Genomic DNA, 24,276 nt, shown 5'->3' on the forward strand with positions numbered 1-24,276 from the left:
AGCTTTCTTTTAGACACCACCCCCACCCTGTGCATCTTCCAAGGTGTTCATTGCTTTTTTCCTCCTTGAAACTCGTACAGAGTAGGTTGTTGGTTGCTTAGTCTGCAGTGATGGGTCAAAACTAGGGCCTTTGAGTGCCAGGTAAGTGCTCTACCACTGAGCTACATCCCTAGCTCTACAAATGCTGGGTTTTGTCTAAATGGATATCCACGTTCTCCTACCTTTGTTTCTGGCTTTTTAATTCTCTTTCAGGCTCTTCTTTCTCTACCTCCCTCCCTCCCTAGACATTCACATGTTCTGAAATCTCTGACCCCAGTTCTACCATTTGAGTTTTTCTGTCCATCTTTGGACCATTCCACCAGAATTTCTCATATCCAGCATTGCTAACATTAAAGCTACCCTCAGCAACTCTTTCTTTTCTGCCTTCTCTCATTTAGGTCTATGGTGTCACTCTGTTGCAGAATAACTAGCTAGATACCCTGGCATGAGTGTTTCTCTCTCACCCTCACAGCTTTAGGAATTCTGGCATTTAGCCTTCCTGATCATTCCCAGTTAGGAATAGCTACTGCTCTACTCCAGATCTTTTCTTAGCGATAAGGGCACGATCAGTTACCCATTTTCAACCCCTTTAATAAACATGAGAACCTCCTTGTATGAGATAGGGGAGGTAGGTACACAGTGGACAAAGCCCTATCAGATGAGGACATAGTGAGTGTCTTTAGAGTTGCCTCTGTACTAAAGAATGGTGGGCCCTTGTGCTGAGATGAAGGAAAGTTGGTGGAGAACCAGGTATAATAGAGGAAGGAAGAAGCAAGAGTTCCTTTTTAGACATACTAAATTCCCATGTTCCAGCCAGTCTAAGTGGAATATACCTGTACTCCCAGAGACTCGGGAGATTAAGGCAGTAGGATCCCAAGTTCAAGGCAAGCCTGGGCAGTTTGGCAAGACCCTGTCTCAAAATACAAATAAAAAGGGCTGGGAGGGGCTGAGGGTAGAATGCTGGTCTACCATGCACAAGGGGCTGAGAATGGGAGAGTAGCTCAGTGGTAAAGCACCCTGCATTCAGTTCCCAGCGCTAAATAAATAAGTAGAAATAATAATAAATTTCCATATTTCTGATTATTTCTAGGACATCTCTAATTTGGCACTAAGGTAGTATTTAATTGCGTGGATTCTGGTGTTTACTAGTGTGGACTTTGGGCAAATTATTTCCCTCTTTTTAAATATTTTATTTTTTAGTTGTAGTTGGACACGATACCTCTATTTTATTTATTTATTTTCTTTTAAAGAGAGAGAGAATTTTAATATTTATTTATTTTTTTTTAGTTTTGGCGGACACAACATCTTTGTATGTGGTGCTGAGGATCGAACCCGGGCCGCACGCATGCCAGGCGAGCGTTCTACCGCTTGAGCCACATCCCCAGCCCCTCTATTTTATTTATTTATTTTTATGTGGTGCTGAGGATCAAACCCAGGGCCTCACACATACTAGGCGAGCACTCTATCACTGAGACACAAACCCAGCCCCTTAATTCCCTCTTGATCATCCTTACTTAGTTGCCTCTGTTTAAGAGAGTGACCATTATTGAGCCTGCTTTTTTACTCGGTGTAGTGCTCAGGATGAGGCAGTCCTTAGCATAGTGCCTTGCGTGGAAAAGTAATCTGTAATTTTCAGGTGTTGCTTGTTTTATTACCTGAGGGCTTTTGTCCCCTGTGTAGTCCAGAACCCTTTGGTTGATGAGATATCTTCCCCATGATCTTCTTCTATCTTGTTCTGCGGGGAATACCCTCTCCCCATTTGACTTCCTAGTAAAATTCAGCACTTGGGTAGGTCTTTCAAAGGCCAGTCTTCCAGCTTCATTGCCCTCTGATTCTGATGCCCATCATCCCTGAAAGAGAAAAACTAGACTTGGAATGAATTATTGTGGAGCTATGAAGCTCCCAGGGAAGCCAGTGGTCTAGCTGGGCCTGTAAGGATTCCGGAGACTGGCTTCTGAGAGTGGTGATGGGCATGCAGGCAAGGCCAGGCACAAGATGCATCTTCAACAGCAATATTTGAAAATCTAAATATCAATGCAGTGAGAGGCAAGAGGCTTATGGAGCATCCAAGGTATGTGCATCCCGTCATTCCCCATTGCTCAGTAGGCATCTCTCCCTTCTTCTCTGGGAAGACATTTGTGTTGGATTCTTTTTAATTTTGAAGACACATCACTGAGGTGGACAAATGGGAGGAGGAAATCTTGTGTCATAGATGTAAGCTATTCTTGGGACCAGAAACATAAATAATGTGTGCATTAGAACCTAGGAATTATGGTGGATCTGGGACTGTCATATGTTCTGAGTAGTCTTGTGGAGCCTAAGGGGGTTGGGAGCAAGATGGATGACCTTTTGTCTCCTCAGCTCATCTGTAGGGTAGACAGTGAAATTATAGAAAGAACCCAAGGCTCAGGACTTTTCTTGGCCTTGGAAGCTTTGTCCCTCCTGATTGCTGAGGTCAGGTATGTCATTCCTGACTCATTTTTTCCCTCAGGAATTAACACAGTGCTTTTGTTAGGGTTGCACAGACAAAAAGGGCAGGATGGGCTGGGGGGTATAGTTCAGTATGAGAGCACATGAGGCCCTGGGTTCAGTCCCCAACACACACACACAAAGAGAGATGGCATAATGGTTCTGATTGTAGCTTTGAGGTCAGGTATGCCATTTTCAGCAAGAATCCTTACTTCTGAAAATGAATATGGGATTAGTGACATAAATTGCATAAAGTGTTCAGCAGAGCACTTTGTGACAGGAAGGACTGGTGAATTAGTAAACTGAACTTTGTAATCAACAGTGTAGGTAGCAGCATTTATCAAGTTGATATCTTTGTTTTTCAGGACAGGACTCGAAGATACTGAAATCTGCCTGGCTCCAAATTCTTTTTTAAGCCAGAAGATGAGTAACCAGCAGGCATGAGAGGTTGAATATTCTACTTTGCTGCAAACCTGGGTAGAGATCACTTCCCTTTCTGTAGGTTGGAGCCAAGGATCATAATGAGTACAGTAAGTTTCATCAGCTCATGATTTTATTTTCAAACTAAGCAACTTCCTTATCCTTTGTGGCACATTGCAGAGAGAACTGTATAGGTGTTCTGGGTGATCCTGGATCTTCATGGAGTGTGTGCCGGGTCCTTCCCTTAGCTGCACCAACGGGCCCATCTTCAGCTGAGTTCCAGGTGTTGGGATGGTGCCCCCAGAACAGAAGGCTGAGGAGGAATGGCTTAAAATTCAAATATACTTTTTTTTTTAATCTTTATTTTATGTATTTATTTTTATGTAGTGCTGAGGATCGAACCCATGGCCTGGTACATACTAGACAAATGCTCTACTGCTGAGCCACAACCCAAGCCCAAACATCATACCTTTTTAAAAACTTTTTGAATTTTATTTTGAGACAGGGTCTCACCACATTGCCCAGGTTGGCCTTGAATGTGTAATCCTCCTGTCTCCACCTTCCAGTGAGTAGTTGGGATGACAGATTATCCCACCATGCCTGGCTGAAACATCAAACCTTCTTGGCAGTGTGTCCTAGAAATATTAAGGCCCTTTGTGGTGTTTTGGTTATTTGCAACCCAGTTTTCTATTTTTCCTTCTACATTGTTTCTTTGTGTTCAACATGAACCTGACAGTAATAATCAAGTGGAAGTTTTCTTACGTACACTGGCCTGTGTTGATCAGTCATTGTAACTACTGTTTAGACTTTCATCGAACCTCCGAGGCAGCTCTGGTTCAGCATAACCCAGGTGTCACCTGGAGTCCCTTGAGCACAATAGAAGTTTGCCTGTGAAAGTCCCCTTTCTTACTTCCTGCTGACAAAGCTGTCTCAAGGTTGCTCATGTTATCTAAATTCTGAACTGTTTTCTGAGATGCACTGACTTCCTTAGGGATAAACCAGATGTGAAACAGCCTCATCATCTCTTTCCAGACCCCAGAGGTGCTGCAAATGGCATTATAAAGCTAAAGGGTGGTTAGGAGTAGGGTGAGGCTAAACAGGCAGCTCCTTCAGTGAACGGGTGACATGAGGTCTGTTCGGGTAATCTAGCCCTTTAGGTCCTTGCCTTCCATGCCTTTCTAACCAGCCCAGCCTACCCTTCCTGAGTCTCTAGGTCCACCCCCCTACCCCTGTAAAGGGTGAGTGACTTCCCACCTTGGTCCTTTATCTGTAGACTTGCTGTCCTAGCCTACCTATAAGGAAATAGACATTCTAAGCCTTACCTCTGAGGCCATATCTCTGTCCAGACAGGGAGGACAAAGCAAAGCAATATGGCCTTTATGAGGTCTTGTGAAGACATTGGTTAAGTTACAGTGTGAGTAACTTCTGTAGTTGATTGGATGGTTCATTTTGGTTCATTTTCACCAAAAGCTCTGAGCTTTTACTAGTTCAGCTGGTACATTCTTAACCAGGACTAATGGGAGGTCAGAGAGGGGTATGTGTCTCCACAAATGCTCCAGGAGTACTGAGCTTGCCCTGAGATAACAAACCCCTTGATTCAACCCTGCTCTAAGTTGAGGTGGAGGAGAGAGAATCAGCCAGCCAGCCTACGAGGAAGGTAGAGGATGGGTTTTTGAAAACTGAAGGAGTTGGTCAGGTGAAGAAGGGGAGGAGTGCACACCACGCTGGGATAGAGCCAAGGTTAAAGGCATGGATGGGGCCATGAGCAGCCAGGTTGTCCATGGCTGCTTTTGTACAGGTAGCTGGGTGGGTGAGATGGGAAACACATGGTACTTCAGAAGAAGGAGACTTTGAGGACAGCTCATGTGACCTGCTGGGCGCTAGAGTTCAACTGCAGTGGGAAAGGCAGCTTTCTTGAGACACAGAGCCACTATTGGGAATTTGAACTGCTCTGGGCTTGCCTGGGGATGGTGGGGATGGCCCTGGGCTGCACATCTGAAGGAAGGTGTTAAACCATCTGCTAAAACACAAATAGAATCAGGCTTATCTCTGCTGTCATGGTTGGGTTGGGTGATGGATATTCTTGGGTTTTGTGCATATCTTAGCTTTAATATAAGGTCCTTCTTGAATTTTCTGAGGTTGAATTCCTCTGGAAAGGCATACAGGATTGAGATCATACAGTTCTCATGTCATTTAGTCCTCACAGCAGCTCTGCAAAGCTAGGACTGGTGAGGAACTTCAGACTTAGTAGTGAAAAAGTGCCCCAGATGGCTCAGTATGAAGGACAGCAGGCCCAGTGGCAGTGAGAAGCACAACAGGGTAGAGGGGATTTGAGCCTGTAGAGCAAAGACTGGTTAGAGTGGTGTGGGGCAGGATAAACATTGACAGTCTCTGTAGGAGGTCTGTCCCCTGAAGCCGAAGAAGACTGTAGGAGGTTATTTTCTCAGATTGTCCTTTGAGGCCAGCTGGGTCAGAAACTACAGCCCAATATAGTGAAGGAAGGTGGGAAATGTCTGTGTTGGTAGGCAACAGAGTGCCTGTGTTAGAAGTCATATTTCCAAAGAAAGTCTAGCTTTCCACAGTGGATACAAACTGAAAGGGCAGGGAGGGGGGCATACGGCTAAAGTGTAGAACTCTTTCTTGCCTAGCACTTGCCAGGCCCTAGGTTCAATAGCCAGCACTGTCAAAAGAAAAAAGAAAGAAGTGAAACTCTGGAAACAAGTTTTTTATGCTAAGAAAACAAGGAACTGGGGGTGTATGTAGCTCAGTGGTAGAGTGTTTACCTATCCACTACAAAGAGGAAAAAAAAATTCTATTCATGTTTTGGATGACTCCTCTCCGTAGGCAGTCAGTATTCTCAAATCTCAAGTTTTAAAATCCACTCCAACCTCACATCTACACACTCCTAAATTGACCCATCCTGTGTTGACTTCTGTTCTTCTTGTCTGTCTAGCACTCATGGGACTATTTGTTTTTCCCCCTTGATACCCACAGAGAAAGCGTCGTGGTGGAACTGTAAATTCTAGACAAGCCCAGAAGCGAACTCGGGAGGCAGCTTCCACCCCTGAGATTTCCTTGGAAGCAGAACCCATAGAACTCGTGGAAACTGGTAAGTTGCCAGGCATCCCACAGCATGGTGTGCTGGGGTAGAGAAGGCATGGTGTGGTACAGGAGCACACGGGATGCATCTGGTCTGCACCCAGCACTGCTCCTGTCAGCCTTCAGGGATGACGCTAGTGCCTGAAACAGACTTCACCCACAGAATCAGTCAGTACCATAGAACTTGGGACTCTGACAGAGAGCACTATATGAGAATTAGTTGTTAGAATATCCTGTTAGTGATGGCAGAGGACCACAAGTTCAAAGTCAGCCTCAGCAACTTAGCCAGACCCTGTCTCAAAATAAAAACAAAAAGGGCTGGAGGTATAGTTCAGTGGTAAAGGACCCTGGGTTCAATCTCCACTAAAAAAAAGAAAAGAAAGAGGGGCTGGGGTTGTGGCTCAGCGATAGAGCGCTTGCTTGCTCTGGGTTTGATCCTCAGCACCACATAAAAATACATAAACAAAATAAAGATGTTGTGTCCATGTATAACTAAAAAAAAATTAAAAAGAAAAAGAATGAGATCCTTTTGTACAGATTACTTTGTCTATCTATAACACATCATACCTATGTGTGATGGTACTACATTATATTTTATTTTTGTGAAACTTTTTTAAGTGGTGCTAAGGACTGAACCCAGTGCCTCACATATGCTAGACAAGCACATCCCTAGCCCTTTTTCATGTGTAGAGAGGCAGAGTCTCACTGAGTTGCTTAGAGCTTCACAAAGTCGTTGAGGCTGGCTTTGAACTCGTGATCCTCCTGCCTCAGCCTCTCAAGCCACTGGGATTATAGGTGTGCACCACTTTGCCTGGCAGGAGTCTTAACCTCATGCCAGGCCCAGCAGTGCACACCTGGAATCCCAACTATTTAGGAGTCTGAGGCAAGTTTAAGGCCAGCCTTGGCAACTTAGCAAAATCCTATTTCAACATAAAGGGCTGCAGGTGTATCTCAGTGGTAAAACACCCCTGGATTCATCGCCAATACTGGGGTGGGAATAAAATCTTTTTTTTTTTTTTTTTTAATATGTTTTTATGTGGTGCTGAGTATTGATCCCAGGGCCTTGTACATGCTAGGCGAGCGCTCTACCGCTGAGCCACAACCCCAGCCCCAGGGAATAGAATCTTTACCTCACACTCTTTACTGCTGATGGTAATTGGAAACAAATGGTTGTAAGTCTCTCTCTCTCTCTCTCTTTTTTTTTTTTTTTTTTGTATAAATGGAGGGGGTACTCTGCCCCTTGTTCCTACCTGCTAAATATAACTGCTAGTAACTGCTGTTGGGTTCGTATCCTTCCTACTTAGTTCTATACATCATACACACATCCCCCATATGTGCTAGGGGTCAGAAGGCAAGCTGCATAACTGGCCCAATCCAGTTTGGCGTGTTGGGGTTGACAGACGGCACCTTGTTCTCCGCCCAGCTTGGGAGGAGTGAGGAGAGAAGCATCTCCTTCACTGCTGAAGCTTTACTAGGCATGGTAGGCGGGTGACACCTCACTTGGCAAAATGCTAGAAGTATATTTTTTGGCTGTTATTACAGAAAGGAATTGGCGCTTTGTGTAGGAAAGGAATATTTTAGATCAGTATAAGCCAATGCCATGTTCGTTACCATATTAATTGGGCTGGGGGGGGGTTACAGCCTTTCTTTCCTCCTAACACCTGTTGAAATGCTTTGTTTTGAAGCTGGAGATGAAATCGTGGACCTCACCTGTGAATCTTTAGAGCCTGTGGTGGTGGACCTGACTCACAATGACTCTATTGTGGTAAGTGTGTGGGAGTGAGATTGGCCATTTCTTGGCCTGCACTGGCACCTGAAGACCTTGGTTACATTCAGTGACTGGGCCCCAGAAGGAAAACTACTTGAGGAAAATCATCTGTTATGGCTTTGTTTCTTCTGGAGCATGGCTGTGGGTAGAAACTATAGCTCAGTAGTAGAGCACCTGCCTAGCGCCTGTGATCCCTGGCACTGAAAAAAAAAAAAATTGGTAGGGTTGTGTGGCCCTTAACCTTGCCACAGCTGGACACAGAAGCCATTTGGGGAGAATCTCAAGGTCCCACATGTCTTCAGTCCCTCATTCCACAGTTTACCCCAGCTTTGTGACCTTGTATATGTTGCTTGGCCTTATTTGCTTCATCCATAAAATGGGGATATTCTTGCCCATGTCAGTAGAGGATTGTGAAACTAAAAGAATCCCATATTCAAGTTCCTGGAATCTAGTGTGGTACCTAGTCAGTGTGAGCTCTGCACTGTCACTGGGAAATATCTCAAGTTTCAGAAGCAGTTGCCAGTTAACAAGGTCACAGGGGAAGTAAGTGTCCTGCCTGACCACCTGAAGCCTTGACTCTGTCCTGACTCTGGGGATGGAGCCTGTGAGGCCAGCTGTGCCCTGTTCCCACAGCATAGTTACAGACTGGCAGAGATTGTGCATATCCCACATGTACAGAGAGAGGCCAGGTTTGGTCAGAGGACTTTAGAAATTAGTTCTGGTAGACTTGTCCCTGGTACACACCTGCGTGGGGGTCTGGTCAGCCCACTGTCCAGCATCCTAAGGGGAGATTTGCTTTTCTCCAGCATGTCACTAAGGCCTCTGATACTGTGTGCCAAGACTGCAATTTGTAAAGTGGAAGCAGCAGCACATTGAGCAGGTGTGTGGAAAGTACTGCCCATGAGTGCTGTGTGATCTAGGTGTGGAGTGCTAGTAACGGATTTCCCTTGGCCCTGGGGCCCACTGGTTTGAGAAATATCCTGGGTGGCTGATTCCACATCGTCACAACAGGTATATCACAAGGCATTGCTTCCTGACTTGTGGAACTTTATAATTGAGTCACGCTAAGAAGCTTCAAGATTTCAGAAAAGAAAAGGCTGAGAGTAGGGAGCTGCCTTTATAGATGTAGAGTTTGGTCTTGGTACCACTGGGCTGTCCTGTTGTTATAACCCCTGCATCCTGCAAGGTCATGGGTAGACCCCAGGAGCTTTGGCTTGAAGTGGAGATGTGCTAGATCTATCTGAGATAGCAGGAGCTGGTGTGGCTCCAAGTGGCCCTCTCCCACCTGTGGGTTTCTGAGGTATGTGGGTATATTCAGCCTCAATGATGATTCTTGGGGAGGAGCATAATTTGGCATGTTGCCTGAAGCTATAGTGCCTTGCTGCTAATACTGGAAGGCTGAACCATGTCCTCAATTTATTTTTGTTTATTTATTTATTTTTGTTCCCTTGAATACCCAAAAGTTCACTTGCAGTGTGCCTGGTCTATTCTCCCCCAGGCCTGAGGAGAGAGCTAGGATTCTGTCCCCAAGAAGATACTGGTTGGTTTCTATTTCATTTCCTCTGCCATACCTTTGTTTTGCTTGATGACTGCTCTTGCTACCCGGGGCTCCTTACTCTGGCCATCCCCACTCCCAGTTAAGCTTCTGGAATCCTTCATAGTGGAGTGAGGGGAGCTGTTCTGGGAGTGACTGGATGACCAGAGGCAGGCTGTAGAGAAGAGGGTGACAGTGTTGTCTTACTGGCCTCTTAACTAAAGGTTTTTCTCATGCCACCTCCTGGTCCCAGCTGTAAAAGAATTGTTTTGTGCTCTGCAACCCTACCTTTCCTTTTTCTTTTCTTTTTCCTGGTTCTGGGAATTGAACCAAGAGCCTCTACCACTGACCTACATCCCAACTCTTTATTTTATTTTGAGAAAGAGCCTCACTAAGTTGCCCAGCTGCCCTGGAAGTTGTAACCCTCCTGCTTGCTGGTATTACAAGTATGTACCACCATGCCTGGCTGGCCCTTCTGTTCCTAATCATTCTTCACTTGTTGATTTTTAATAAATCCAAATTGCAAATTTATTTGTAGTGTATGCTGAAATTATAGAAGAACTCCAAGTTAAAAATTCTACACTAAGCACAGCTACTAGGGAAACCTAATTATAGGAACTCCAGACAATGGGCATCTATCTGTTGGGTGAATGTGTTCAGGGCAACCTTTGACTCTGCCTACAGGAGTGTGAAATGGATAAGTGTTATGTATTCCAAAATTGGGATGATCTTAGCAAATTCGACAGAATCTATTGGCATAGGTTAAATGTAACTGGTTTAGCCTAGGAATAGTTATGTATCTCTAGGATAGGAATTCCTGAACCCCAGGATCCAAGGGCAGCTTTCAAAAATCATCCATGGTCCTCTTGATACTAGAAACTGCAAACCAACTCTGTTTTTCCAGCTTTTGAAGGAATCCAGAGACCCCATAGTCAGGAGAAATGAAAAATGACACATTTTGTATGTCTCTGCTTTGATGGTTTCTCAAAAAGTTCAACTTTGGGCTGGGGACGTGGCTCAAGTGGTAGCGTGCTCACCTAGCATGCATGAGGCACTGGGTTCGATTCTCAGCACCACATAAAAATGAAATAAAGAGGACTGGGGATGTGGCTCAAGCGGTAGGGTGCTTGCCAGGCATGCGGCCCGGGTTCGATCCTCAGCACCACATACAAACAAAGATGTGTCTGCCGAAAACTAAAAAATAAATTAATATTTTTAAAAAATTCTCTCTCTAAAAAAAAAAATGAAATAAGACATTCTGTCCACCTAAAAAAACTAAAAAATAAATATTTTTTTTAAAAAAAGTTCAACTTTATTTTTGGCATTGCATAACACAAAAAAATGCCATCGTCCTTGTGTTCCAGGGTATGAATACCTGATTTTTGCTAGATGTCAAACTGTTTTCCAGAGGAAGTACCAGATTACACTTACACCTGTGTTTGAGATTCTATTGTTCACCATCTCACCACTACTTTTATAGCCCATGTTTTGGCCAATTGTAGTTTCCCATATTTTTTTTAGTTGTGTTTTTCTGATTTAATTGGAATTGAAATCCTTTTCATGTTTGTAGATTGTTTTTCTCATTTGTATAATTACTGCCTTTTGAAACTTTGTTTTATAGCTTTTTTACATACCTATTGTATATAAACTTTAAAAATAGCCCACAGATTAGGAATTAGCTCAGTGGGGGAGTGCTTACTTAGTCTGCATAAGGCCCTGGGTTCCATCCCCAGCAGCACAAAAGAAAAGAAAAACTGAAGAAACTGAACTAGAACAAAACCAATCAACTCCTTTGCCCCCCCTCCCCTTTCAAGAGCGTATCTTTTTTCCTCCTCATTTTTATAGTCTTTCTAACATGAACCTGCCATTATTCATGGATTTCCTAACTTCCCCTCAGAGGCTTACCCCTCTTTCTCTCTGTGTCTATTTATTACAGTCTATTAATAGTTGAGTTATCCATATGTTGAGTAAATCTTCTACCCCATATCAAAAAAAGATGTTTCTATATTCCAAAAGTTGGTCGTTTTGCTTTTCACATTTAGATTTTAATCTACATGAATTGATTTTTGCGTGTGGTTTAACGTGAAGGTCTTCATATATAATATTTTAGGGTTCTGTTAAAATCGTATATTAAATTTTCATTTTATTTGTACACTGATGTAAAAACATGTATTTGATTTTATCTGTTGTGTTGCTTTTTTTGGTGGGAGGGGTACTGGGGTTTGAACCCAGGGGATTTAATCATTGAGCCACATCCCATCCCCCCCTTTTTTAAGTGTACTTTTTTAAAAACAATTTTTTTAAACTATTATTTATTCTTTGTATGTGGTGCTGAGGATTGAACCCAGGGCCTTGCGCGTGCAAGGAGAACGCTCTACCACTGAACCTCAACCCCAGCCCCTCCCCATCCCTTTTAATATTTTATTTAGTGACAGTGTCTTGCTGAATTGTTGAGGCTGACTTTGAACTCAAAATTCTCCTGCCTCAGCCTCCCAAGCCACTGGGATTATAGGTGTGTGTCACTGTGTCCAGCTAATTTTTCCTTTTTTTTAGTCTAATAACTCAATAATTTGCAAATCTTTTGGCTGCTTATCTAAACACAAGTTTTGATTCTTTATATATGTGTGTGTGTGTAGATTTTTTATACACATATATTTATTTAGTTGTAGATGGACACAATACCTTTATTATTTTATTTATTTTTATATGGTGCTGAGGATAAAACCCAGTGCCTCACATACGCTAGGCAGGTGCTCTTCTACTAAGCTACACCAGCAGCCCCAAGTTTTGAGTCTTTAACATTTTCTTTTTCTTGCCTTAATGTACTGGCTAAAAAAAGTCCAACATTGGCTAAACATAGAAATAGTGATGGTTGTGGACATTCTTGTCTCATTCCAAATCTGAGAAAATCCTTTCAAACTTTCATCATTTAAATAAATCTTTGTGGTATTGGTATTTATATTCAATTGTATTTAGGGCAGTATTGAGGATTTTTGTTTGTGTACAGCATTTATTCTATTGAAATTACTGTTTTCTATTTGGTTACAAGTGTTCAACATGAATCAGTGTAGAATTTTAATAATCTTCTGTTAAAATTATTTCCCCCTTCATGTGTTGATGGAGAATTGCATTGATTTCTAGCATGAAACTTACTGTGTGTATGTGTGTGTGAGAGAGAGAGAGAAAAGAGGAGATCCAGTTTGCTGATATTTTATGTCTGATTTACATCTATGTTCCTGAATAAGATTGGTTGGTCTGCAATTTTCTTTTGTACACATTCTCTAGAGGGTTTTGGTATCCATGTTGCTGTCCCATAAGTGAACTGGGGGGAAGTATTCCTTTTTCCTGTTCTAGAAGATTTCAAAAGACTGGAATTACTTCTTCCTTGGATGTTTGATAGAACTCTACAGTAAAAGTATCTAATCTAGAGTTTGAATCAAGTTTACCCTTTTTGGAATTTTGTTGATTCCATCCTAAAATATTCTTTTTTGTTTTTTTCTTTTATTTATTTTATAGCTTTATGTATATTTATTTATTTTTACATGGTGCTGAGGATCAAACCCAGGGCCTCACATATGCAAGGCAAACACTCTACCACTGACATACAACCCCAGCCCCTTTATTTTATATTATTTTGTGGGGGGGCACTGGGGATGGAATCCACAGTCTCCCACTGAGCTATAACCTCAGCCTTAGAATCTTAACTTTTATTGGATATAACTTCCTTCATAATGTCTTATGTTCTGTGGCATCTGTAATATTGGCTCGTTTTTCATTTCAGATTTTATTTGTATTTTGTCTTTTTAGTTTGGTATCACCAGAGCTTTAGTAGATGTTTCAAAGAACCAAATTTTTAGCTTTGTGGATTCTTTCTCATTTCATTGGTTATCTTTTTTAAGTTTAGTTTTGTTGTTCTTCTATTAGCTTGGCTTCATCTCTTCTTTTCCAGTAACTGGATGTAATAGATTTTCTTTAGATACATCTTCAAATTTTGGTACTGGTATTTATATTCAATTGAATTTATTTATTTATTTAGGGCAGTATTGGGGTATTTAGGCAGGATCTGGAGCTTGCGGGGCAAGTGTCTCCTCTCAGCTATACCACCAGCCCTTTTTATTATTTTCACAGAGTTTGGCTGAGTTGTCCAAGCTGATCTCCAACTTGTACCTCCTACCTCAGCCTCCCAAATAGGTGGAATTACAGATGTGCATCACTGCACCTAACTCAAAATTTTTTATTTCTTTCTAACATGGGAATTTTCTTTTTGTTACTGCATTATGTTTAGGAAACACATTCTGTATGTTGGTTCTTTTCAATTTAATTAAGATTTGTCTTAAGTCTCCATATGCATGCTACTTCTGGGCTTTGTTTTCTTCTGTGAGCCTTTCAAGAACAAGTTCAGCTGTGGGTGGTGGCACCCACCTGTAACCTAGCAGCTGGGGAGGCTGAAGTAGGATGATCATGAGTTCAAAGCTAGCCTCAGCAACTTAGTGAGACCCTAAGCAAAGTTAGCAAGACCCTATCTCCCCTGTCTCAATAAAACAGGCTGGAGATGTGGCTGAGTGGTTAAGCACCCCTGGGTTCGGTCCCCAGTAGAATTTAAAAAAAAAATTCAATTTTTTGAGAATTATATATGCTATCCCTTCTGAATTATTGCTTTCCTTTCACCTTTTTCTTTTCCCCTGGTACTGAGGATTCAACCCAGGAGTGCTTTACCACTGAGCCACATCCCCAGCCCTTTTTAGACAGTTGCCTAAGGCCTCAGCCTCTTGAGTCACTGGGATTACAAGTGTGTGCCACCACGCCTGGCTTTTCTTTCTCCTCCCTCCCCCATCTTTTTTTCTTCTTTCTTTTTATTTTTTTCTTTTTACTTCCCTCCCTCCCCCGTGCTGGGGATTTTGAACCCAGGGCCAACAGGTAAATTAAGATTTCCAGACACTTGTGAGTGTTTGGGAGACTAGCTTCTTTATTTACAAAACTGAGTATAAGGGGGAAGTTATGAAAATGTCATTACATTTCAAAAGGTAGTGTCTTTTCAAATCAGATTGATTTTCTTGGAATTGTTTTTCTGATCAGCTCCTGTGTGCTTGATGAGTCATGCTGTTTATGTTGTAGTCTGAACCTGCCTGACTTTTTCATTTACCAGATGCTATTGAAAGGATCTGCTCAAAAGAGGCCTTCTTAGCCTGGGGTTGTGGCTCAATGGTAGAGCACTCGCATAGCACATGTGGCACTGGGGTCAATCCTCACAGCATAGAAAGATAGGTAGATACATACATACATACATACATACATACGTACATAGATACATAGATATTTTTTTCAGAAGATTTGTTTTGTTTTTGTAGCTTTTTTGCAGGGTTGGAGGCGCGGCACTAGGGAACCCAGGGCCTTGTACATGAGTGGCAAGCATAGCAGCTAAAAGAGGCTGTAACAACCTATGGTCCTCAAGCACCCTTCACTGTAAGCTTGGTCGAATCCATTAACAACTTGAACATGACGCCAGCAGATTGGGCTAATATGTGTAAAGCTGTGCTAAATGGAGGACAATACCTGTTATGGAAGGTTGCCAATGAGGAATTTTGCAAGGAGACGGCTAGGCGAAATGCAAAACGTGGACTATCCTCAGGATGAATTGGAATTGAAAAAAAACAATCTTTAATATCTATAACTAAAACATACCAGGTTTTTGGCAAAGCAGACAACTGAGGAATCCCTGATTGAGCAGGTCCCATAATAACCATCTCATTATTAATGGCTCTTAAATCTTGCAATAATCTCCATTTACCAGATTTCTTTTTGATGACAAAAATGGGAGTATTATGGGGAGATACAGAAGGTTGTATATGTCCTTCTGCTAATTGTTGTTTGACCAGGTCATGGGCTGCTTGTATCTTTTCTTTAGTCAGGGGCCACTGAGGAACCCATACTGGTCTTTCTGATTTCCAAGTAATTTTTATTGTCTCAGTGGCCCTTTCTGAAAATCCAACCCATGTCTGTCTGTTCCTTGATCTATTTGTATTGGTGCTGCTATACCTTGTTCTTGTTTTTCTAATCTTTTTCCTTTCCTAAAACCTTGTCTAGTCATAATAGTGGGTGCATTTTGGTTGATGTTATTTGTTAATGTCAAACCTAATTGATCTAGGACATCTCGTCCCCATAAATTTACGGGAAGATGATCCAATACATATGGCTGTATAGTTCCTTCACATCCTTCAGGATCGTTCCAATCTAATACCATTGCACTTCTATGGGGATTAGTCGCCACTCCTAGGCCTCGAAGCGTTTGAGTGGCTTGTTGTAATGGCCAATGTTTTGGCCATTCTTGACGAGAGATGATGCTAAGGTCTGCACCTGTATCCAGTAGCCCATTAAATTCATGTCCTTGAATATTTAGTTTTAGCATGGGGCGAGAATCTAAATTTAAAGAAAGCATAGCCCAATCTACACCTGTGGAACCTAATCCCTTGGAACCTCTTTCTACAGTACGACTGGAAAATTTATCATGTAGGCTGGGTATTATTAGTAACTGTGCTATTCTATCTCCTGGTGAAATTACTGATATACCCTTTGGAGAACTGGCTATAATTTTTATTTCACCTTCATAATCGGGATCAATTACCCCAGGACTTATCATAAGTCCTTTTAGAGTAGAAGAGCTGTGTCCCAATAATAAGCCTACTGTTCCTTTGGGAAGAGGTCCTTTCACCCCTGTGGGAATGATTTGAACTCCCATCTCTGGAGTTAGTACTGCTCTGGCGGAGGCGCAGATGTCCAACCCTGCGCTCCCTCTGGTTTGTCTGATGAGGGATCTGATGGACAGTGTGTCCTGGGCACTACCCTGATGGGGTTGCTGGGTTCCTCCAGTGCTCCGTATATTTGTGGTTTTGGGCCCCGGAGCATTGGGCCCCCTTGTCCATTTTTTGGCAATGGAGCCTGATGCCTTTCTCCACGATATCGTGGATAAACACCTGGTCCTTGTTCGTTTTTTGATAATGGAGTACCCTCTATGGTGGTTTGAGAACGGCATTCATTAGCCCAATGTCTCCCTCTACGGCATCGTGGGCAAATACCTGGTATTCTACTCCTTGGATACCTAGTTTTGTTAAACCCTCCTCCAATGGGGCAATTCCTTTTAAAATGTCCTGTTTGTTCACAATTGTAGCATGTTCTTGGCCTGGCATCTAAAGCCTGTTTTACTGCAGCTGCCACAATTTGCCCTTGTTCATTAATGTCTCTGGCATCTAAAGCCTGTTTTACTGCAGCTGCCACGACTTGCTCTTGTTCATTAATGTCTCTACATAATTTAATATATGTGTTTAAATCTTCATGTTTCCATGGTCTAATGATATCTCTGCACCAACGATTCGCTTGCTCATAAGCCAGGTGTTTTAGTAATGGCATTGCTTGTTCTGTATTCCCAAAAACTCTGGTAGCTGTTTGAATAAGCCTATCTACAAATTCAGCATAAGGTTCATTAGCTCCTTGTATTACCTTAGATAATTGACCTTGTAAACCTCCATGTCCTTGTAAAGTCTTCCATGCCTTAATTGCATCTGCAGCAATTTGTGCGTATATGCCAGGATCATATGCAATTTGTTGCTGCTGATCCTCATAAGGTCCCTTTCCTAACAACATATCTAGATTTCTCTGAGGATAACCAGCTGCTGCATTTCGCCTACCAACTTAGCTATATCCCCAGCCCCTTTGTTTTGTCTTAAATATATTTTTTTTAGTTGTAGATGGACACAATATCTTCATTTTTATTTGTTTACTTTTATCTGGTGCCAGGAATCAAACACAGTGCCTCAGGCATGCTGGGTAAGCACTCTACCACTGAGCCACAACACCAGCCCCTCAAGCTTTTTTAAACAAAAACAAAGCTGTCTTCTTGCAGACAGGAAGAGCCCTGTCTGTGTCTATGTGGTGTAATAAAGGTCATGGAGATGCCCATTAAGGTTGGGGTGAGGTGAGCCAAGAAAGAGGAGCCCAGAAGTTTCTCAAGGAAAGGGGGAGCTATTCTACACAAAGGCTGAGATGGCTTAGTTATTCCACTAGAATGTTACTGTCAACACCAGTATTATTGGTGTTCCTGTTGAAGTCACAAATCATAGTCATCAGTAATTGCATGATGTGTGTAACTGTTGACTATAAAGTACAGCATTTTCCAGTTGTGGAGGCACACATCTGTCATCTCAACTACTTGGGAGGCTAAGGCAAGAGGATTGTTGCAAGTCTGAGGCCAGCCTGGGCAACTGATTTAACTAGGCCCTTTCTCAGAATAAGTGGATCTTTATAGGCCTCATCCAGATCCTAGGTTTCAGAGCCTGTCTTGTACTTCTACCCATCTGTTCACTCTTTGAGTAGACTTTTTTTTTTTTTTTTAGTTTTCAGTGGACACAGCATCTTTATTTTATTTTTATGTGGTGCTGAGGATCGAACCCAGCACCCCACGCATGCCAGGCAAGCATGCTACCGCTTGAGCCACATCCCCAGCCCCAAGTAGACATTTATGATGCCACGATACTATCACTTGCCTCCATCTTCCATGCCAGGCAAGCACTGTGTTGTCTGCAGCCAGGAGGTAGATGCATTCCATGGCTCTTGAAACATCTTTGGAATTAGCTGTTGATTTCAGCCATGGTTGGAGGGGGACACTCTTCGCCCTGGGACTACACCGTCTAGGGGTCTGGTCTGGCCCTGAGTTTGACATAGCCCACATGTGAGCTGGTTCTAACTCAAGGGAGCCTAGGGAGACCCAGCTCCTACATCCTGAAAGCTGGGAATCAGGATGTCATTCTCCTCACAATGTGCCCTCTCCTGGTCAGTGGTCCACCTTGGCAAAGGCAGATGAAGGCTGTGTCAGTGTAGGTACTAAAGAAAGCGAAGGTCTTCCTATCCGCAGCACAATATTCTTCTGCACTCCCCTCCCCAGACTTCGCCCACATAGTGCCAGCCCACACTTCTCTGGTGAAAATGATACTGGTAATGAGGTTACCTGTTCCTGTTTCTCTAGTCATGACCTATCACTGGCCCAGGAGAAAGGGGAGCACTTGCAGGAGCCCTGCATGAACCCTGTGCTTTATCTACAGTCCAGTTCTTCATACAGGACTTTCAGGATCCCATTATTTATTTATACCTGAATCCCCACTGGTTATTATTAGGCTTAATGGATTGGAATGTGTAGGGATGGTTGCTTACGTGGTATCAAAAAGCCAGAAGAACATATTGCTGGCTAGGTGTCCAGGAATAACTCCTGACCTGCCAAGACATGCCTACCTGGGTCCAGGAGACCCACTACAGCCCCTTTTAGGAGCCATGGACTGAGGCATTGCAACTCCCCCTGGAGATTGTGCCCTTTCCGTAGCATAGAAGTATCTAACAGAGGGAACCTTGTTTACATCCAGACCCTCCTGAAGGAATTCAGTTCAGTGTCAGACCCTCCAGTCACTGCAGGATTAGACACTCTGCTGGAGACATGGGCAGCCAGGCTTTCCTGAAGTGGTGCCTCCTCAGGGACTCTGGCCTGCCTCAGACAGTTCATGTGCATGTTGAGCCCTCAGGCCAGAGTTTGTCGTTGACTTTTTTGAAGGCCTCAAGACTACAGTCGGATTGGTGTGTGTCACTCATTGGTCCACACACAGGCAACACACCGGCTGTTTATTTAGTTATTTTTAATGACATTAAGTACTCCAAACCCTTCTCCAGGTGAAGACTATATTTGGCACTGGCTTGGTTGGTCCTGAATGCCTTTACTGAGCACTGTGTCCCTGATGGTGTACTGAGTTCCATCCTCTTAGTCCACATGACGGCTGGATGAGGTTTGGGCACTACCTATTATGGGAAGAGGAAGCTGCAGCTTCCAGGCATCTGGCAGGACAAGGGTCAAGCTCCTCAGCTGTTGGAAAACGGTAGCCTGGAGGGGAGGAGGGACACCATGATTGACTAGGATGGTGTACATTCCCCCTGTGTGGAGAGGGCTGGGCCTGGCAGAGGTTTCTGCAGGGATCTCACTTCAGAAACAGAAAATGGGTCCGTTTCATCTCAAGTCAAGCTGATTATTTTTGTTTTTCTCCTTCTTTTTAAAAGATTGTTGACGGTGAGTGATTGCATCTCCTTTTGCTGTGGGTTTGGAGAGAGAACTGGCATGGGTGAGGACTGCAGCCTGCCAGCCTTGCTGGGCTGTCCTCTGGGCCCGAGATCTCCAAGTAGAAGAGCTTTGACCCTGCTGAAGAAACCACCCTCGATGCTGACTGTTGAGCTGCAGTCCTGCCTTGGGCTGACTGGATCTTGGAGAAAGCTGACAACTTAAGACATCCCCCCAGCTCCGGCACCAGCCTGCAGCCGCGACAAACACGTTATCCTGGGAAGACAGAATATCCTCAGAGCAGCCTGTAGAGCTGCACAGGGCCTTCTAGGAAGGAACTGGCAGGGCAACATTTTCTGTCTGGGAGTCCCAGCGGGGAGGTTCTTTTGAAGCCCCTGGGTCGGGTGGTGAGGATAGTGCCAGTGGGAAACATTTACCCTAAAAATGTGACTCTCACCTTAGAAAGGAGGAGGCCAAGAAGGAACGCAAGGAGGCTACGCCAAGACCATGCCGACAGCTGCGTGGTGAGCAGTGATGACGAGGAGTTGTCCAGGGACAGAGATGTGTATGTGACCACCCCCACACCCAGAAACGCCAGGGACGAGGGGGCCACAGGACTCAGGTACCCGTGTGCCCTGCTGCTGCTGTGTGGAGGCCAGGGGCTAGAAGTACTACTGTCTTTTTATGCCACTGTGAGCACTTAGCTCCAGAAGGGCGCATTCAAATGGCTGCTCAGCGGCTAGGTGCAATTGGAACTGAATCCAGGGCTGGGTTCGACTATTTCTGCAGTGACGGGGCTGTGCCAGCCACCAGCAGTGGGAATGCTGGGGGTGGGGGAGAGCAGGGCAACTGAGGTTGTCTGCACCTTCTCTTGCTCAGTCTCTCCTCTCTCCTTCTCATGGCCATGCCACCATACCCACTTAGGCCGTTGGCGTTCCTGAAAGTCTCTCGGTTGCCTGTGCTAAGGCAGAGTTAGTGGAAGCTGAAGGAAAGGCCTTTTAGGGGTTACAGGCAACTTACATGCAGGTAATCAAATGTTTGAATTTACTGAAAAACTGATGGAAAGCCCTGTGATTTTAGGCCCTCTGGTACTGTCAGTTGTCCCATCTGCATGGACGGATACTCAGAGGTAAGTAACCAGGTTATTTCTTCTCTCTTCAGTGTCTAAACTGTCACTGAAAGAGCTAGGTGAGGCAGGATCTGCTCCTTAGGTGGGATTTAACACTTGCCTGCAGCCCCACCTGGGCTGGCACATGGCCTATTGCAGATCTGCATATAAAAAGGGTGTACTTGTTTCTCTTGGGCCCTGCATGCTTCAGCTTTAGCCCCCAGTGTGCCCTGGGCTTTGGTGCAAAGTGACAGTTTTTGTGTCCTTTATCCTGGCTGGGTAACCAAACAGTGCTGAAATCCCTCATAACCTCCTCATATTGCTGCTGCGGCTGGGAAACCTAGGCTCCTGCCGTCTTTTCCAGAGGCCACACTTACTCATCAGACTGAGACTGGCTCTGCAGACTACTATTGCTTTTTCTGCTGCATGCTACCCTTCTTCCCTCTGACTGATCTTCTCAGCTCTGGGTGGGGTGGGGTTCTTTGGGACAAGAGCAAACTCAAAGGCTGTTCCTTGATGTCTTCCAGATTGTGCAGAATGGACGTCTCATTGTCTCTACAGAGTGTGGCCACGTCTTCTGTAGCCAGTGCCTCCGTGATTCCCTAAAGAATGCTAATACTTGCCCAACTTGTAGGAAAAAGATCAACCACAAACGGTACCACCCCATTTATATATGAAGTTTCAGAGCTATTCAGGAGAGACGGATGGACAGACAGCCCGGCTGGGCTCTTCACATGGTATCTGCCTTCAATTTCCTGAGCTCAAAAAGACTGTTTCAAAACCAACATCTGATATGTAAACTTCTCTTTTGTTTCTAACCCCCTTGCCCTTAGATCCTTTTGTAATCTCATCTGATGCTCTGGAGCTGGACCAGGGGCCCTCCCCATCTGGCTCCTTATCTTTGCTCCTCTGGGGTAGTTTCATTCCAGAGTAGGAGAAAGAGTCAGGACATTGGAGTTGAAAATTGTGGTTCCAGCTTTCTGGGCCTACATTTGCCAAGAAGTTTCCCTGTTTGGAAAGCTTGCCCTATCTCTCCCAGGCACACAACCTTCCTGGGTACCTGTCAGTTGACCAGTCTATCTACCACACAGTAACCAAGCCAGACACAGTCTACTCTGCCCAAGGGTTCTAGGTGCAGCAGTGGTCCCCTGGGAAGCCCAACTACTGGACCCTCCTCTCCCCCCACCCTCCACCCCGCACCTTGAGGGTCAGAGGTGACTGGTGATTCTGCCTGCACCTTGTCTTTATCTGCAGTGTTTTCTGCGAATCAAGAACCTCTGCAGGGCAATCCCCTGTTTCCTAAGAACGAAAGTGCAATAAAGCCCGTCCTTTACTACTTTATAGCAGACCAGGAGATGTAGCACTGTTAGTGTTCTCCTCAGAGCCCTAATGTCGCCTGTGGAGCAGTGCCCATCCCATTCTGTCTCTGCTTACCAACTGTTCTCAGGAACCTCACCCGTGCTCCAAAGTTCTCCACCTGGCACAGGACATTCGAGGTCAATAGGGCAGGCACGTATTTGGGTGTCCTCTCTTTTCTGATAAAATCTGTCCTGTGTTGGCACCTGCTCTCCAGTCCTCAGTTCCTCAGTTCCTACTGCCTATGTCTGCCCAGTGTAGATACCAGGAGGTGGTGGCAGTAACTGTGGCCTTATCAGCTGCTCACTTCCATGCTTTTGCCCACGTCGCTGACACCCCTATTTCAAAGACATTGGCCCACTGGACCTGGCCCTGGCCCTGACTTGGCTTCTCACCTTCCCCCACAGGCAACATTTCAGAAGCTGTTCTTCTGGCCAGCTAGGCTGTGATTCTTTGGGCTTTTGACAGCTCTAAAGGTTGTTGGCAGAGCATGGTGGTGGCTCTTTCTCTGCAAGGGCCTGATGACAACCTCTGCTCCATAGGTGTATGGGAGCCTTGGCAACAAGGTGACCCAGACTGCCCCTGAGACACTGGGGATGGCTAGCAGGGGAGAGGCCTCATGTGCAGTACAGGCCAGCCTCTGCTGTCACACCTCCTTCAGAGGGCTTCAAACCAAACCAACAGCCTTTCCATGTGAAACACCTTCCTGGTGGGAAAGGGGCCTTTCTGGCTTTGCTAGCAATAACTGACCTTCAGTGCACTCTTCTGAAGGAGCAGGGACTCTGCACAGAGTTCACTTTAGACAGGGCTGAAGGAGTGCCCCCTCTTCTGTGTGAAAGAAAGGTTTCATTCTTCACTGACTTCTCTGCCACCTGGCTCACTTCCAATTAATTTGAATAAGAGTCATGATTTTCCTTATGGAGTTGAAAGAGGATGTAGCTTCTGTGCTCATTATAGTGCTGCATGCCTGCCTCCTGGACATCATGGCCATGAAGTCCCCTCTGGGCCTCATGGAAGTGCTCTTGTTAGGTTGTAATGACATCAGACTTCAAGGGCCAAGGTGACTGCGAAGCTGTCAACCCATAGGTGTGGTGACACACATTTAAGATTTTTTTGTATTTTATCCTTACAAGACAACTTATGTGATGAATTATAAGAGTTGCATTACTTCATCCTAAATTAAATTGCGAAAAAAGTGTCTTTAGTTTCTACTAATGAGAAACTGCTAATTAGGAAAAGACTGGTGTGGGGAAAAGTACCTTTCCTCACTGTACATAGTTCAGCTCTTTCTTTGTTACATTTAAACTGTATCAATGGACATCAGTCTGTTTTGGACTCCTCTGCTAGTGTTAAAGATGTAAATAAAACCATTAATTTGGACCAAAAATGGCCATGCATTCATTTGCTCTTACAAATTTGATCAACCTTTTGCCAAGGTATATTGTTCTTGTCTGCCTCAGGCTCAATAGGTTTTGTCCCTGTGCGTAGGAAAGCTCTCTCTCCAGAAGCTGCCATGTCAGAGACCACTCTTAGGCAAAACCGCAGTCCATGCTGAGGTAAGGCTGGCCGGCCACCCAGAAATGCTGGTGGACTGCTCTCAACTGGATGGAGTCAGATTGCCCTGAAACCTTGGGGTGGAATGCCTCACATAGCCTCTGGGTGGAAGGGAGAACCCCCAGAATATATGGATGCATCAGTCACTGCTGCTGGACAACAGCACCACAGAAGGTAAATAGGCATGGGCTTAGCTTATGGAAAATCAGACAAGACGTAATGGCAGGGGCTGTAGTTGTAGCTCAGTGGTAGAGTGTTTGCTTACCATGTGTGAGGCATTGAGTTCAATTCTCAGCACCATGTATAAGTAAATGGATAAAATAAGCGTCCATCAACATCAAAAAAGAGACAGAGAGGTAATGGCAGACCCTTCCCTTTGCCTCTGCCCTTCTCCATGCCTGCCCAGTCCCAGGGATCAGAAAGGCTTAACATGCAAATGCCTGGGAATCAAGCTTACTTTCTGATGCAGCAGTCAGACAGAACTTGGCTGTGGTGTAGATAGTGGGACACCCAGCTATGGATTCCCTCTGGGCATGTTTACCAAAAGAGGCAGTCCCCTAAGCCAGTGAACAATGGAAACTGGCAAGAGGAAGCATGTAGCAGGAAGTGCAGCCTGTCCTGAGGAGGGATGCTGAGCTGCCACCCTCAAGATCCAAGAAGTTCTGCAGAGAAAGAGAACAGGAAAGGCTCTCCAGGCCCAGGGCCTATTATCTGTTGCTATTGCACAGTGCAGCCTCCATAGCTGAGAGTGCTCATGGACTGGATACTTGCTGGTGGCTTCCAAGAGTCTGTCTCTTCACCCCTGTTCCTGAAGCTAGGAGCTAGTTGAAGGAGATACATGC

At 44.5% G+C, this 24,276-nt stretch overlaps 1 protein-coding gene across 1 annotated transcript in view; it reads left to right on the forward strand.

Moving 5' to 3' along the window:
- Rnf4 (ring finger protein 4) overlaps positions 1 to 23,269 on the forward strand; it is a 33,015-nt gene extending 9,746 nt beyond the window's left edge. Inside the window, exons 2-8 of the mRNA XM_027940188.3 lie at positions 2,874 to 3,038; positions 5,923 to 6,037; positions 7,713 to 7,792; positions 19,419 to 19,428; positions 19,879 to 20,038; positions 20,497 to 20,545; positions 21,052 to 23,269. Of these exons, the coding sequence (XP_027795989.1) occupies positions 3,030 to 3,038; positions 5,923 to 6,037; positions 7,713 to 7,792; positions 19,419 to 19,428; positions 19,879 to 20,038; positions 20,497 to 20,545; positions 21,052 to 21,201 (573 nt within the window). The 5' untranslated portion in view covers positions 2,874 to 3,029 and the 3' untranslated portion in view covers positions 21,202 to 23,269. The remainder of the gene's footprint in view (positions 1 to 2,873; positions 3,039 to 5,922; positions 6,038 to 7,712; positions 7,793 to 19,418; positions 19,429 to 19,878; positions 20,039 to 20,496; positions 20,546 to 21,051) is intronic.
- Positions 23,270 to 24,276: the final 1,007 nt, after the last annotated feature.

The sequence above is a fragment of the Marmota flaviventris genome, chromosome 7 (assembly GCF_047511675.1).
Source record: "Marmota flaviventris isolate mMarFla1 chromosome 7, mMarFla1.hap1, whole genome shotgun sequence".
Taxonomy (NCBI): Eukaryota; Metazoa; Chordata; class Mammalia; order Rodentia; family Sciuridae; genus Marmota; species Marmota flaviventris.